The 17881-nt window shown below is 40.6% G+C and overlaps 1 protein-coding gene across 1 annotated transcript in view; it reads right to left on the minus strand.

Moving 5' to 3' along the window:
* The window catches only part of LOC109904117 (inactive dipeptidyl peptidase 10-like), an 81924-nt gene extending 68149 nt beyond the window's left edge, over positions 1-13775 (minus strand). The window contains exons 1-5 of the mRNA XM_031802055.1: positions 13695-13775; positions 9320-9431; positions 4563-4658; positions 1194-1288; positions 769-843 (exon numbers count right to left, since the gene is read on the minus strand). Coding sequence (XP_031657915.1) covers positions 769-843; positions 1194-1288; positions 4563-4658; positions 9320-9431; positions 13695-13775 — 459 coding nt within the window. The remainder of the gene's footprint in view (positions 1-768; positions 844-1193; positions 1289-4562; positions 4659-9319; positions 9432-13694) is intronic.
* Between the last annotated feature and the right edge of the window lie 4106 nt (positions 13776-17881).

Genomic DNA, 17881 nt, shown 5'->3' on the forward strand with positions numbered 1-17881 from the left:
GTGATAAATATTACTAATTGTGGTACGGTTGTGTTATTTTTAGTTGATGGGTTGTACTTGAGCATTCAGAGATGCATCAGTGGGATACTATCCAAATACAGTGTTTTCCATATCTATATAGACTCATAAAGAGCTGGATAACGTAAAGAGTTACAGTATCAGTTTGGACCTACAGAAGCAAACAATATGTCAGCAGGGAGTGAACTAGTAGTATTTACAAAACATTTCAACATCACTATGAACCTAATAAAAGCAGACACAGGTAGGACATGAGGAAGAAGACAAGCCCTCCGCGTTTTAATGCAGTTACTTTTCCACAGAGTTACGAGTCCAGAGAATTAGCTTTCTTTACCAGAACATCACAGAATCAAAACACAGCTCATGAGACCACCGCAAATGACAAGGCCAAGGGTACCAATCTCACAGAAAGGTCTCTTCAGGCACTCGCTGTCTTTATTGTTCTCATTCTCTGTGCATCTGTTGTGTCTAACATCTCTTTCTAAGAAATACTGAAGGATGCATTATAAGGAAACCGGAGACCACAGAGACACACAGGCCCACACCATTCATTCTCCAATGTCATTCTCATTCATGTTGTAAAAAAAAAATATGTTGTACTGTACCTCAGATTATTGTGTTGTTATTCATTTTCAATATCAACAAATGTTTCTCATGACAATAACCCAACGAGTTGGCTATACAGCACATATACGAAGATGTGTATCATTTTGAGATACTCTTCAGAAATGGCACATTAAAATCACTGACCTGTTTCACGTCATAGCCCAGAAGAACAAAGTTTAGATCTGGAGAAACTGCAAACTTGGATGCCTTAAATGTTGCCTGGTAAGAAAGAGAAAAGAGTGGAAAGAGAATGAGAAATACTGTGACTGTTCATCTGCAGTTACAGTCCATTCAAATGTGTTGTTTTGAAGCGTGAAATATAATGATTTTTTGGATTAGCATGAACTACACATGTATTCAAATTCCACAAGAATGGCATAGTATTATCTTCTCCAACTTATTTAAAACATTGTCTAATTCCAGTCTACAACATGTAGCAAATAAAACAAGATGGCAAGGTGTCACTGGAGGCAGCCACTTGCCAAATGGCACCTTAAGGTGAGCATGTCTCTCTAATGTGAGTTCTCTGGGAAGAGGAGTTGGTATGCACTGAGACGGTAAGTACTCACAAAAGTGGTGTTTTTTAGTAAGAGGTCTGTCTCATTGCTCTGCGTGTTGGCTTTGAACACATCACCGTCCCAGCTCCTGAAAATGATCTCCTCATCTGTCAGAGAGAGAGAGGGAGAGAGAGAAATGGGGAAGAGAGAAAGAGAGAGGACCCTTGGTAAAAGGTTGTAAGATGAATAAGTGAAGGGTTAAAAGTGAAGCCAAGGCTGAGACCAAGGGTTATGGTTAATGCCTGGGTTTGTTTAGGTTTTTATACTGGATAACTTTGCTCATGAACTGCCTTGAGGTGCTTAACAATGGTTTGCTACATCCAATCTAGTTACTTCATTCATTCAAGTTGGCCCACTGCCTGTAAATTACAGATGTCACAATGAATGGCTAAGAGTTCCGGTGCTCATACACAATTATGGGCATCGTGCCAAATATGTGTTTTTAAGCATAGCCACTTGTCTCAGGTATCCTGTATAATGACATCCCATGTGAGACATCCCTTATATGACGCACCAAATATGACTTGTCATTGCAATGAGAAATTACAACTGCACGAAGAGGTCCCCCCTGAAGAATTGAGACACTCAACATGCACAGTAATCTACCGACTCACTTAGAGAGTATCAGTGACAACTTGGCTCAGTATTATTTCACATCAACAGGAACAAATGTGATGGGAGTTTCGGCCAATATCTTTCATCTCTGGACAATTTTACAATCTGGGGAGTCCAGGATTTCATTAATGCTTTTGACGGACCAATATCATTACAAAGCCCTCATCTCATATACAGTAAATGTCATTGAATGAGTTCTAAGGCGTCAACCTTGGGCCGGTGGGCTATAAAACAGAGATGACTCAGAATACATTAAAGTACAATGACAGGCAAGTAAACATAAAAGAGTGATGGATGGTTGACTTATGATCAATAGGAGAAAGAGGGTACAAGAGAAGAGAGGGGACCAGAATGTTATTAAGTAAGATTTTTTAGATGACACTCCTTCTAAGGGTACTTGATAAGAATGTATAAAACTGTCATTGTGATTCATAATTGGTTTGCAGTAAGTGACATTGTGCAGTAGCATACTGAATCAACTGTAGCCTACTACACTGTAAATATTGTGGCACGCCGTGAGCTTGTAGTCTTGAATCAACCTGTGTTTGGCTGGTATTTATATATTGCATTTGTGCAATATTTGTGCTGTACAGATTGTATGCAGACCATATGGAGTGCCCTTTCAATGCAATGTGTTCAATGCCATCTTCCCATGTACATGATTCACTGATACTTTTCACCCCAAAAATGTTTGTTGGTATTTTCCTTTGTGACGCAGTGCAAAAAAAATACTTTTGTCAAATTTGTCAGACAATCCACATGTTATGGAGGCCTGTGACAAAGCACAGAGGCACATTTGGATTTGCGCTTATGCTTTGTGTGCTCTGCTCAGAAACTGTGATGTACCTTCAAGGCAACCGTCACATCCACTTGCCATCTGCCAAGTGTGTTGACAAAAGACGTTTCATCTAGAACTTCATGAATAGTGTCCTTATGTGAAAGCAATTTGACAAAGTATTTTTTTATACTGTGTCACAAAGGACATTTCCACACTATGAGGTTGGAATAATGCTGTGAAATTGTGAATAATATTAATGCCCTTTAAGTGTAAGAGCTGTTTGACAAGACCTGTTTCCATCACAGGTGCTGTGTTTATTTTTTTATACGCTATGACTTTACTTTTTATACGGTATAATTGTTACTCAGAAATGATTTGATATTGACATAGAAACGGCTGCATTGGACCTTTAAGAATGTCAGTGAAGTAATTAGCAGTACTTCAGGGGTTTGCACTCAGGCAGTTGTGAGGAGCGCTCTTTGAAATTGAAGGATGAATAGTGAGGCCCCATCTTTCAGGAGTGGAAAATAGAGCATGACCGCAAGGAGACAGCAGCATGTCCTAGCCTGTCAGAAGACTGAGATGCTGAGTGAAGTAACAAGCTGACAGCACCTATACAGACAAGCCAAACTCAAACTCTTAGACAGAGAGACTAAGAAAGGGAGGAGTGCCTTGTCACGAAAGGTGCTATTTGTGATGCTTTATTCATGATATTTTGAAAAGACTCTCCTTCAGATAATGTGGATGAAAGGATACAGTGATTTGAGAGTGTTATAAATTGGTCTGACCCCTTCATATCTGCAACACCGCTTCTGACACTAGCCACAGCCTGACAGTGCTAAAATACAGACTTCGCTTCACATACTGTAAACACAAACAAGTGAAAGCAGCAGTGATTTGCAAGCTTCAACTTAACGCATTAAATCCCTCTCTGATCTTCCGAATCTTGAGTTGTTAATGGTTGCAGATGGTACATCCCGGACCGTTCTGGCTCCGGAGTAGTGAATGTATGAGGAGGGAACGATTTATAACCAAGAATGCTGGTTCCCAACGGAGCAAGAATTCCCATAGATTACAGTAATGTATTCTATCATTGTTCTCTGCTGGTTCTATGATTAATTTACACTCCACTGGTGGTATTTAAACAGTGATTGTTTCAATGTTACCTTCTCATGCATCCTCTTTCAAGGCTTGTATTTGCTTTTAAGGCTCCGATAGGGCTTGAAATTTGTTTGTTTTAATATAATGTTCAAATTTGTGTAATACAGTTTATTTTATTTCATGTGTTTGCTTATCTGCTGCAGAAGGTTAATTATTTCATGTCCATGTGGAGAAGATTAACCACTTCCGGCCTCTCCGAATTAAATTTACATTAACACATTCCTTAACAGCATGAATATGTAATGTCAGACAAACAGCAGCAGTGATGGTAGTTTGGTACCTTTAAAGGCTTCGGAATATGCCAGCACAATTCATCCTAATGGCAGAACAATGTTCCTCAGAGATATACAGTATGTCGTTTCCATTGAAATTCAAATTCAGATTTTGAATGGTATGCGGATGAACAAACACCACCAGAGACAATTGGCAGAAACAAATGTACTTTGTCAGCTCAGAACGCATTCAAAAATCTTCAAAGGACACAATTCTTTGAGAGCGTTTGATGCCTGTGCCATTTCTCTTTGAAAGCTTTTTGATGTTTACTTTTGGGCTTTGCTCTGTGTTGAAACTAAAGAGCAGATGGGTGATGTTTACGAATCTTGATTTAGTGAGAGGCACAAGTCTCCAGCAGATACCACGCAGATTTGATGAAATATGATGTGTTCAGTCAACAGAGGAGACTAAATTCGGGGAGCAACAGGTCCCAATAATGGCTGCTCAGCATTCGTAGCAAATGGAAACAAAATACATTTGAGACAGATACAATGTTATTACAGATACGAGCGACATTAGATATGTAGAGTTATGAATATACTGAATAAACATACCATTGATCCACTTAGCATCAGGGTCATGCACCTGGAACTCTCGTTGAAAGAGGTCATCCAGTGTCAATTGGGTGCCTAAAGACTTCGCGCCATCATCTGTGAAGAAATTACACAAAGTCTTCAAATAGACATAGAGAACACTTTTACTCACAATTGACATTTAGCTAAGGCCATTCCCAGAATGTTGGGCAATCAATCGCAGCGCTCCAATGGATAGAAACTGTCATCATTCACATTTAAATCACATGAAAGCCAGTGAGGGCTGTGGCAAAAACTGAGCCCTCTTTAAAAAAAAAAGTTTAAATTGCTAAATAATTGAACAGTGCACCAGGAGGATTTTTCTGAAGCGGAATTATAATTTTGTTACATTGCTTGCTTGCTATCTCATGTGATTAGCTGACCACCAAACATTGCTATCACTAGCTAGCTAGATAGCCACTTTATAACTATTTTTCTTAAAACGTAAGTTAGCTAGCTAAGTTATCAATATTTTGTCATATCAGGATATGATTTGAGAGCACTAGTTTGCTCCAAAAGTGGTTATAGCTTTGACTGCATGCTGACAGTGAATTCAGAACCATTCAGTAGTGTCCATCCCCTCTGCCCAGAGTGGGTGAAAACGCACTTTGGTGATGCCATTTCACTTCCTTATGTTATAAAATACATTTTACCAAGACAAATACGATAATTCATGTTCTGAATCGTTCAGTGGGGTCCTTCTCTAACATACTGTATCTTTACCATTATATCAAAAAAGTTGGATTTCGAAACGTAATACATCCAATAATGAGCACCGAGCTCTGTTGACATAGCGACGCGGGTTTATCATAACTTTTGCGGTTGACATCTTCAAAGTTGTTTCCGCGGGTTGTGAAAAGCTAAATTAGCATGACATGAGCTGAATTAAATGTTAAAGGCTTTGAAAATAAATGTCGGTTGACATTTATGTGAGAACCGGAATTTTGAATGAATATGAAAGCGTACATTGACATATGAAAATACTACATGTCATGTCTCAAAATCTATATCCATTTTACCTCTATAAATATTTTATGTCCTGTGGATTCGAGAAGAAACATGAAGAGTTCAACACGATAGTGAGTGCATTAGCCTTTATTCCTGCACAGAATCCAGCCTAGCTGACACAATTAAATGTTCTTGATTTTTTGGGCTCTATTTTTCTCTTGATTTAGTCACTGTAAATCTGTCCATCCTACAAGTGTAAAAACTCCAATAACCAGTGGTGGGAAAAGTACCCAATTGTCATACCTGAGTAAAAATAAAGATACCTCAATAGAAAATGACTCAAGTAAAAGTGAAAGTCACCCAGTAAAATACTACTTGAGTAAAAGCCTAAAAGTATTTGGTTTAATTCAATTTACTTAAGTATCAAAACTAAATGTAATTGTAAAAATGTACTTTAGTAAAAGTATAAATCATTTCAAATTCCACTCCAACATTCAGACATCATTCAGAAACAAAGCATTTGTGTTTCATGAGTCCGCCAGACGAGAGGTAGTATTTGTATTTATTATGGATCCCCATTAGATGCTGCCAAAGCAGCAGCTACTCTTCCCAGGGTCTTCAGTTTATACAATTTTAAAACATTACAATACATTCACAGATTTCACAACACTGCCCTCAGGCCCCTACTCCACCACTACTACATATCTACAGTACTAAATCCATGTGTATGTATAGTGCATACGTTGTCGTGTGAGTGTGTGTGAATGTGTGTGTGTGTGTGTGTGTGTCTGTGCCAATGTTTGTGTTGCTTCACAGTCCCCACTGTTCCATAAGGTGTTTTTTTTCCTATTTTTTAAAATCAAATTTTACTGCTTGCGTAAGTTATTTGATGTGGAATAGAGTTCCATGTAGTCATGGCTCTATGTAGTACTGTGTGCCTCCCATAGTCTGTTCTGGACTTCGGGACTGTGAAGAGACCTCTTGTGGCATGTCCTGTGGGGTATGCATCGGTGTCCGAGCTGTGTGCCAGTAGTTTAGATAGGCTCGGTGCATTCAACATGTCAATACCGCTCATAAATAAAACTAGTGATGAAGTCGATCTCTCCTCCACTTTCAGCCAGGATAGATTGACATGCATATTATTAATATTAGCTCTCTGTGTACATCCAAGGGCCAGTCGTGCTGCCCTGTTCTGAGCCAATTGCAATATTCCTAAGTCCTTTTTTTGTGGCACCTGGCCACACGACTGAACAGTAGTCAAGGTGCGACAAAACTAGGGCCTGTAGGACCTGCCTTGTTGATTGTGTTGTTAAGAAGGCAGAGCATCACTTTATTACAGACAGACTTCTCTCTGTCTTAGCAACTACTGCATCAATATGTTTTGACCATGACAGTTTACTATCTAGTGTTACTCCAAGCAGTTTAGTCATCTCAACTTGCTCAATTTCCACATTATTTATTACAAGATTTAGTTAAGGTTTAGGGTTTAGTGAGTGCTTTGTTCCAGATACAATGCTTTTAATTTGAGAAATATTTAGGGATAACTGGTAGAGATGACCAGTGATGTTCAGTGTCTGAATTTGACCATTTCTGTCCTGCTAAGCATTCAAAATGTAAGTGAGTAAAATGTAATGTGAGTACTTTTGGGTGTCAGGGAAAATGTAAGGCGTAAAATGTCCATCATTTTATTTTGGAATGTAGTGAAGTAAAGGTTGCCAATAATATAAATCCCTGCAACAGATACAATTATATTTTGGCTTATGGCCAGATCCAGGGGCGCAACTTTGACTGGGGACATGTCCTCCCCCATATTCTGAAATTGCATTTTTGCAATGTGTATTTTTGCAATGTGATACAAAATGAGGCAGCGGTGTGCTTTAGGGCCATCAGAGTGGTCGGATAGGCTGTTTGTCCGACTGGATAAAAATATATAAATAATCATTTTTATTAAATTGTCTAAATTGTCCATTCAAATTGATAGAGGACCCATAGGATTTAAGCCAGTAGTATAGCCAGAGGAGACAACTAAAGTGTTCCATTCCGTGACCTATTGTTGGTATAGCCTGTCTATGAAACCTTTGAAGTCATTTTTTAATTGCTACAATTTATGAAGATTTATATTGTTGGTACCGTCATGAATGACTACTGTGTGAGCATTCAAGTGCTTCTGCATCACAATAGGGACCTGGTGATCTATGTCACAAACACGGGATCCAGGAAAGCAGTGTGTCTTGCTTCCGGGAACACCACATCCCTAACTATGGACAAGGAGAGGGTCGCTACGAGCCTGATGGACGTCGGAGGGCCCCCGGTGAAGTCAGGGGGCTCAGGTCTGGACGAGAGGGCAGAGGAGGAATACATTGGAATGGTGTAGAGCAAGATGCAGTAGTCCGCCGGTTCTCATTGGTTGGATGTGTTAATACAAGTTATTGGACCAAAGTAGTATCATCCATAGCTACCGCATAGGAGACCAATCTCATAGCGCACCCTGGATTATCCCCTTGGTCATTTATGATAGCCTGCTAACGTTAGCTCCAGCAGACGGTAAAATTCAGTCAAACGCGGTGTGTTAAGAACAGCACTAACACTGGGTTCTGAAATAAACAAAATTCGATTCAATCACAAACACTCACTTTACAGAAAACGATTAGACTATACTGTACATGTAAATCAGTCCACATAAATTACTGGGTAAACAATATGAAAAGTATTAGACTATACATGTACATCAGCTCAAATAAGTTGCTGGGTAAACAATATGCCAAACAATATGCCAAGGGGTCAAATGCTGTTGGTATTGACCTCACGACTGGTGTCTGGGGTACGTGCTCATTAAGGGCCTGTTTCCCAGGCACAGATGAAACCTATAAAATTGCCAGTGTAAAATTCCCCTACAATAACCCATGTACTGTATAGCCTACAATATGTATTCCATTTTATTCACACTTAATAGACAATTAAGACATTTTAATTTGTTTGGTGACAACAATAACACAGACAAGACAAATTGGAGGCTATTACATGGGACACAACATTACAGTAACATCTAGATAAATACATTAGCTATATTGTTACAAGTGGGATATTTCATTTATTTTGTAAGAAATGTATATCATTTCTATGTAATTAGATTGTAAGGATGTATGGATAAATATGTATTTAAGCTCTAAATAGTCATCCTCCTAAAACATGCATTGATAATAACCAATGATAGGTTGTGACATCATCCATATACCGTATGAGCATGTAGTGCCTTTTGCTTCCAAAAGAAACACAAGGTTGTCTCGCATAATGCTTTGGTTCCGACTTCAAGTTATAGTTTGTGAGGAGCGACTCCCGAAATTATAATCGACTGCAGTTGAAAGTTCATGACCTTTGATCACATGGATGTGTAAAGGTCATGCAGTTAACAAGTCAGATTTTTTTTTTATTACCCAAAATGCAACACACTTTGAAAAGCGGTGACCAACGTTGGTCAAAGTCTTGACAAAAGTTATCCGCTCGAATGCGCACATTGTCTCTGAAAATGGTAATCATCCCAGAGTATTCCCTCACAATTAAATAACCTCCATTTGCTTAGAAGAAAGGCAATGGAGTGTTGAACTTTTAACTTAAATGAAAGGTGTTAGTTTTAAATTGTAAGACTAAATTCTAAGCAGGTAGCTTGTCATCTGTTTTTGAAAGCTGCATTTATTGAGAATGGTGAAAAGTTAGAACCAAGGTCTTCTTTTAAAATGATTTGAACCAGGTTTTGAGATTATATGTAAAAGAAAATAACTCCAGAAATTTACTTTTGGAAAGAAGAACGATGGCCAGTCCAATGAGTGACAGTATGACCATGATGACCAGCAGAGAGATGGCGATACCTTTCCAGTTCCTGTCTGGACCAAAATCCGGCACATCCTTCAGAGAGAGAGACAGAGATAGAAAGAGGGAGGAAGAGAGAGAGAAAAGGTTAATATTCATAAAGAATTTGTAGCAAGTTGAAAGTAGAAGTGGAAACAAAAAAGAAACATCTCCCAACCGGACAGTCGGTCCATGACGCTAGAGATGAAGAGGCGAAGCGAGAAGATTTACTCTGCCCAAAATTCAGTCTTTGTGAGATAAGTCCTTTTTTTGCATGGAGGTCTATGAATTGTGTCGAATTGCATGAGACTTATTTGATCAAATAGAAGTTTTTGCAATATTTAGGCTGTTACAAATGTACTGATATAAATGGATGCACATGGCATTCCGGAAAACTTTGAGATTACACTGAACAAAAATATAAACACAACATGTAAAGTGTTGGTCCCAGTTCAATGAGCTGAAATAAAAGATCGCAGAAATGTTCTAAACGCTCAAAAAGCTTATTTCTCTGAACTTTTATGAGCATTTTTCCTTTGCCAAGATAATCAATCAATTACATGTATTTATGAAGCCCTTTTTACATCAGCAGATGTCACAAAGTGCTATACAGAAACCCAGCCTAAAAGCCCAAAGAGCAAGCAATGCAAATGTAGAAGCACGGTGGCTAGGAAAGACTCTAGAAAGGCAGGAACCTAGGGAGAAACCTAGAGAAGAACCAGGCTCTGAGGGGTGGCCAGTCCTCTTCTGGCTGTGCCGGCTAGAGATGATAATAGTACATGGCCATTAAGGCCAGGTTGTTCTTCAAGAAGTTCAAACGTTCATAGATGACCAGCAGGGTTAATTAATAATCACAGTGATTGTAGATGGTGCAACAGTTCAGCACCTCGGGAGTAAATGTCAGCTGGCTTTCAGAGTTTGAGACAGCAGGAGTGTGTGGGTGGGTGTGTGGGTGTGTAGGTGTGTGTGAGACAGAGAGAGAGACAGAGAGACAGAGAGAGAGAGAGAGAGAGAGAGAGAGAGAGAGAGAGAGAGCGAATAGCTGGTCTGGGACAAGATTGCACATCCGGTGAACAGGTCACGGTTTCATAGCCACAGGCAGAACAGTTCAAACTGGAGTAGCAGTGCGACAAGGTAGCACGTCCGATGAGCAGGTCAAGGTTTCATAGCCACAGGAAAAATAGCAGAAACTGGATCAGCAGCACGACCAGGTGGACGGGATGGAGACAGCCAGGAGTTGTCAGGCAAGGTAGTCCTGAGGCAAGGTCCCAGGGCTCAGGCCCTCAGGGAGGGGAGACAGAGAGAGTGAGGAAAATTAGAGGGAGCATACCTAAGATCACACATGACACCAGATAAGACAGGATAATTACACCAGATTGGGCAGAATGACCCTAGCCCCCCGGCACATAGTCTCCAGTATCTATGCTGCAATAGTCTGAGACAGGAGGGGTCGGGGGACAATGTGGCTCTGTCTGATGATACCCCTCGGACAAGGCCGACCATGCAGGACATAACCCCACCCACGTTGCCAAAGCAAAACCCCCATACAACTAGAGGGATATCAATAGACCAGCCACCACACTAGACCGAAGGGGCACAAAACCGGACAGGAAGATCATGTCAGTGACTCAACCCGCTAAAGTCGAGTATATTGGGGAAAAAAGCCTGGCACGACTTGATGTACCCCTCCTTGGGACAGCAGGAGAGAGCACTAGTAAGCCAGTGACTCAACCCCCGTAATAGGGTCAGAGGCAGAGAATACCAGTGGAGAGAGAGCCAGCCAGGCAGAGTCAGCAAGGGCGGTTCGTCACTCCAGTGCCTTGCCGTTCACCTTCGCACGCCTGGGCCACACTACACTTAATCATAGGATGAATCTTCAGTAAAGACTAAATGGTTGAGAACGAGTCTGCGTTTCTCACATGGATAGGCAGACTATTCCATAAAAATATAGCTCTATAGGAGAAACCCCTGCCTCCAGCTGTTTGCTTAGAAATTCTAGGGACAATAAGGAGGCCTGCATCTTGTGACCATACCGTACATGTAGGTATGTATCGCAGGACCAAATTGGAGAGAAATGTAGGAGCAAGTCCATATAATGCTTTGTAGGTTAGCAGTAACATCTTGAAATCAGTCTTAGCCTTAACAGGAGCCAGAGGCTAGCACTGGATTAATATGATTGAATTGTTTTGATCTAGTCACGATTCTAGTAGCCGTATTTAGCACTAACTGAAGTTTATTTTGTGTTTTATCTGGGTAGAGTAGAGCATTGTAGTAGTCTAATCTAGAAGTGACCAAAGCATAGATTAGCTTTCTGCATCATTTTTGGACAAAACGTTTTAGATTTCTGCAATCTTACGAAGATGGAACAAAGCTGCGCATTAAATATCAGGGTCCAGATCAGGGTCCAGGGTCCAGAGTAACGCCGAGGTTCTTCACTGTTTTATTTGAGATGACTGTGCACCTGTCAAGATTAATTGTCAGATCAAACAGCATATATCTTTGTTTCTTGGGACCAAGAACTAGTATCTCTGTTTTGTCTGAGTTTAAAAGTAAAACATTTGCTTCCATCCACATCCTTATGTCTGAAACACAGGCTTCCAGCGTAGGAAATGTAGGGGCTTCACCATGTTTCATCAAAATGTACAGCTGTTTGTTGTCCACATAGCAGTGAAAATTGACATTGTGTTTCTGAATGACATCACCAAGAGGTACTGTAGAATATATAGTGAAAACAATAGTGGTCCTAAAATGGAACCTTGAGGAACACCAAAACGTACCATTGATTTGTCATAGGACAAACCATCCACAGAGACAAACTGATATATGTCTGACAGATAAGATCTAGTTCATCCAGAGTGATCATGGGCCTCTTGGCTGCATCTCTGATCAGTCTTCTCCTTGTATGAGCTGAAAGTTTAGAGGGACGGCCAGGTCTTGGTAGATTTGCAGTGGTCTGATACTCCTTCCATTTCAATATTATCGCTTGCACAGTGCTCCTTGGGATGTTTAAAGCTTGGGAAATCTTTTTGTATCCAAATCCGGCTTTAAACTTCTTCACAACAGTATCTCGGACCTGCCTGGTGTGTTCCTTGTTCTTCATGATGCTCTCTGCACTTTTAACGGACCTCTGAGACTATCACAGTGCAGGTGCGTTTATACGGAGACTTGATTACACACAGGTGAATTGTATTTATCATCATTAGTCATTTAGGTCAACATTGGATCATTCAGACATCCTCACTGAACTTCTGGAGAGAGTGTGCTGCACTGAAAGTAAAGGGGCTGAATAATTTTGCACGCCCAATTTTTCTGTTTTTGATTTGTTAAAAAAGTTTGAAATATCCAATAAATGTCGTTCCACTTCATGATTGTGTCCCACTTGTTGTTGATTCTTCACAAAAAAATACAGTTTTATATCTTTATGTTTGAAGCCTGAAATGTGGCAAAAGGTCGCAAAGTTCAAGGGGGCCGAATACTTTCGCAAGGCACTGTATGTGCAGATAAAGCGTCCGGGGTGAAAAAAGTTTCATACATTTTTTTGTGTGAGGACAAAACAAATACGTTGGTAAACTTAATAAATACAGAGTTCGATTAAATAATTATAAACAGTAAAAAGTGATTTTTTTTTTACAGGTAGCCAAGCAGCAACAAACAGAACAACCATATGGAAAAAAGGCAGAAGTGCGTTGCATCACCAGTCATGTGATGAACAGAGGGAGAGCAGATTGTGGCTAATCCTTTGAGTATGGGAGTTGGACCTGAGCATCCACCTGACAGGTGTAGCATATCAATAAGCTGATTAAACAGCACGATCATTACACATGTGCACCTTGTGCTGGGGACAATAAAAGGCCACTCTAAAATGTGCAGTTTTGTCACACAACACAATGCCACAGAAGTCTCAAGTTGGGGGAGTGTGCAATTGGCATGCTGACTGCAGAAATGTCCAACACGGCTGTTGCCAGAGAATTAAATGTTCATTTCTCTACCATAAGCCGCCTCCGACATTGTCTTAGAGAATTTGGTAGCACGTCCAACCCGCCTCACAACCGCAGACCACGTGTAACCATGCCAGTCCATGACCTCCAAATCCAGCTGCTTCAGCTGCGGGATTGTCTGAGACAAGCCACCCGGACAGCTTATGAAACTGTGGGTTTGCACAATTGAAGAATTTCTGCAGAAACGGTCTCAGGAAAGCTCATTTGCGTGCTTGCCATCCTCAACAGGGTCTTGACCTGACTGCAGTTCGGGCAAATGCTCACATTCGATGGCCATCCGTGAAGTGTGAGCTTCACGGATGAAAACCGGTCTGAACTGTACCGGGCAGATGGTGTTGTGTATGCTTGGCTTTGTGTGGGCGAGCGGATTGCCGATCTCAACTTTGTGAACAGAGTGCCCCATGGTTGCAGTGGGGTTATGGTATGGGCAGGCATAAGCTACGGACAAAGAACACAATTCCTTTTTATCTAAGGCAATTTGAATGCACAGAGATACGGTGATGAGATCCTGAGGCCCATTGTCGTGACATTCATCCGTTGCCATCACCTCATGTTTCTTCATGATAATGCACAGCCCCATGTTGCAAGGATCTGTACACAACTCCTGGAAGCTGAAAATGTCCCAGTTCTTCCATACCATGCTTACTCAACAGACATGTCACCCATTTAGCATGTTTGGAATGTTCTGGATTGATGTGTACGACAGCATGTTCCAGTTCACACCAATATCCAGCAAATTCACACCACCATTGAAGAGGAGTGGGACAACATTCCACAGGTCACAATCAAGTCTATTTGAAGGAGATGTGTCATTCTGCGTGAGGCAAATGTTGGTCACACCAAATACTGACAGGTTTTCTGATCCATGCCACTACTATTTTATTTTTTATTTCTGTATCTGTGACCAGTAGATACAATTGAAGTCAGCAGTTTACATACACCTTAGCCAAATACATTCAAACTCAGTTTTTCACAATTCCTGACATTTAATCCTAGTAAGTTCAGACCCCCACTTTATTTTAAGAATGTGAAATGTCAGAATAATAGTAGAGAGAATGATTTATTTCAGATTTTATTTATTTCAGCACATTCCCAGTGGGTCAGAAGTTTACATACACTCAGTATTTGGTAGCATTACCTTTAAAATGTTTAACTTGGGTCAAATGTTTCAGGTAGCCTTCCACAAGCTTCCCAGAGCTGGTGGAACTGAGTCAGGTCTGTAGGCCTCCATGCTCGCACACGCTTTTTCAGTTCTAACCACACACTTTCTATAGGATTTAAGTCAGGGCTTTGTAGTGGCCACTCCAATACCTTGACTTTGTTGTCCTTAAGCCATTTTGCCACAACTTTGGAAGTATGCTTGGGGTCTATGTCCATTTGGAAGACCCAGATGTTTCTTCAATATATCCACATAATTTGCCTGCCTCATGTTGCCATCTATTTTGTGAAGTGCACCAGTCTCTACTGCAGCAAAGCACTCAACAACATGATGCTGCCACCCCGTGTTTCACAGTTGGGATGGTGCTCTTCGGCTTGCAACCCTCCCCCTTTTTCCTCCAAACATAACGATGGTCATTATGGCCAAACAGTTATATTTTTGTTTCATCAGACCAGAGGACATTTCTCCAAAAAGTAAGATCTTTGTCCCCATGTGCAGTTGCAAACTGTAGTCTGGCTTTTTTATGGCCGTTTTGGAGCAGTGGCTTCGTCCTTGCTGAGCGACCTTTCAGGTCGACCTGTCTAGATAGGACTCGATTTACTGTGGATATGGATCATTTGTATGTGTTTCCTCCAGCATCTTCACAAGGTCCTTTGCTGTTGTTCTGGGATTGATTTGCACTTTTTGCACCAAAGTACGTTCATCTCTAGGAGACAGAACGCGTCTCCTTCCTGAGCGGTATGACGGCTGCGTGGTCCCATGGTGTTTATAGTTGCGTACTATTGTTTGTACAATTATTTTTCTGAGGTCTTGGCTGATTTTCCCAATGTTGTCAAGCAAAGAGGCACTGAGTTTGAAGGTAGGCCTTGAAATACATTACCAGGTACACCTCCAATTGACTCAAATGATGTCAATTAGCCTATCAAAAGCCATGACATCATTTTCTAGAATTTTCCAATCTGTGTAAAGGCACAGTCAACTTAGTGTATGTAAACGTCTGATCCACTGGAATTGTGATATAGTGAATTGCAAGTGAAATAATCTGTCTGTAAACAATTGTTGGAAAAATTACTTACAAAGAAGATGTCCAAACCGACTTGCCCAAACTACAGTTTGTTAACAAGAAATTTGTGGAGTGGTTGAAAAACAAGTTTTAATGACTCCAACCTAAGTGTATGTAAACTTCTGACTTCAACTGTACATATCTTTATTCCCAGTCATGTGCAATCCATGGATTAGGGCCTAATGAATGTATTTCAATTGACTGATATCCTTATATGAACTGTAACTCAGTCAAATCTTTGAAATTGTTCCATGTTGCATTCATATTTTTGTTCTACGGAGTTGTACCTGTGGTTCACAAGTGTATATGCCCTCTCATTGGCTTGAATAGTCCCACCTGATCTCGACTGCCTTCAATCATTGAGGAAATCTTTTTCCATTGTTGGAGTGGTCACTAGGCAATCTTGTCAATATAAGAGACAATCTTTGATGACAGGAAAATAGTACAGCCCACTAGGCAAGGTCACAAAGCACAGGTTTGATTACCCACAATGTCATTTTCCAGGTGGAAATTTCTAAAATATTGCAAGAACAGTGCATTTGTTAAGTATTCAATTTTTCCACATTTTGATATGTTACAGCCTTATTCTAAAATGGATTCAATCAAAAAAATTGGCCTCATCAATCTACACACAATGCCCAATAATGACAAAGCGAAACAGGTTTTGAGAAATGTTTTCAAATGGATTAAAAATAAATACAGAAATAGCTTATTCACATAAGTATTCAGACCCTGTGCTATGAGACTCGAAATTGAGCTCAGGTGCATCCGGTGTCCATTGATCATCCTTGAGATGTTGATGCAACTTGATTGGAGTCCACCTGTGGTAAATTCAATTGATTGGACATGATTTGGAAAGGCACACAACTGTCTATATAAAGATCCCACAGTTGACAGAGCATGTCATACCAAACACTAAGCCATGAGGTTGAAGGAATTTTCCGTAGAGCTCCGAGACAGGATTGTGTCGAGGTACAGATTTGGGGAAAACGTCTGCATTCTTAAATGGAAGAAGTTTGGAACCACCAAGACTCCTCCTAGAGCTGGCTGCCTGGCCAAACTGACCAATCGGGGGAGAAGGGCCTTGGTCAGGGAGGTGACAAAGAACCTGATGGTCACTCTGACAGAGCTCTAGAGTTCCTCTGTGGAGATGGGAGAACTTTCTAGAAGGACAACCATCTCTACAACACTCCACCAATCAGTCCCTTGTGGTAGAGTGGCCAGAAGGAAGCCACTCCTCAGTAAAAGGCATATGACAGCCCACTTGGAGTTTTCCAAAAGGCAAGTAAAGATTCTCTGGTCTGATAAAAACAAGATTTAACTCTTTGACCTGAATGCCAAGCGTCATGTCTTGAGGAAACCTGGCACCATGCCTACAGTGAAGCATGGGAAAGATCAAGGGAAAGATGAAGATGAAATCCTGCACCAGAGCACTCAGGACTGCAGACTGGGGAAAAGGTTCACCTTCCAACAGGACATCGACCCTAAGCACACTGCCAAGGAGTGGCTTCAGGACAAGTCTCTGAATGTCCTTGAGTAGCCCAGCCAGTGCCCGGACTTGAACCCGATCAAACATCTCTGGAGAGAACTGAAAATAGCTGTGCAGCGACACTCCAGATCCAACCTGATAGCGCTTGAGAGGATCTGCAGAGAAGAATGGTAGAAACTCCCCAAATGCAGGTGTGCCAAGCTTGTAGCGTCATACCCAAGACTCAAGGTTTTCGTCGCTGCTAGAAGTCCTTCAACAAAGTACTGAGCAAATGTGATATCAGTTTTTTTACTGCAATAAATTAAAATGTCTAAAAACTGGTTTTTACTTTCTCATTATGGAGTAGTGTGTGTAGATTGATGAGGGGGAAAAATGTATTTTAATCCATTTTAGAATAAGGCTGTAACATAACAAAATGTGGAAAAAGTCAACGGGTCTTAAAACGTTCCGAATGCACTGTATGTCATTCATGATGTAAAAGGTTTAATTGATTATTCTGAAAGAAATACTGAGATGTGCTAGGTTATTATTATCCATGCACACCTTCATTCCTTTGGGGATGTATTTGTAATGCAAAATAGGGAGGTGGAATTTCATACTTGGGAGGAAAATGTAAATGATTATCTAAAGAAAACGAAGATACTTTTTCATTGTATCCAGCTACTAAGCTAACTTGAACAATCGTATTATGTGCTGCAAGTCATCCAAATCAACCCACTACCACGGTAATGGGCTTGTCTATCAAAAGTCTTTATAATTTTTTATCATGCAAGGTCGTATGGAATGCAATTATGACAA

The sequence above is a fragment of the Oncorhynchus kisutch genome, linkage group LG2, assembly GCF_002021735.2.
Source record: "Oncorhynchus kisutch isolate 150728-3 linkage group LG2, Okis_V2, whole genome shotgun sequence".
NCBI classification, from domain to species: domain Eukaryota; kingdom Metazoa; phylum Chordata; class Actinopteri; order Salmoniformes; family Salmonidae; genus Oncorhynchus; species Oncorhynchus kisutch.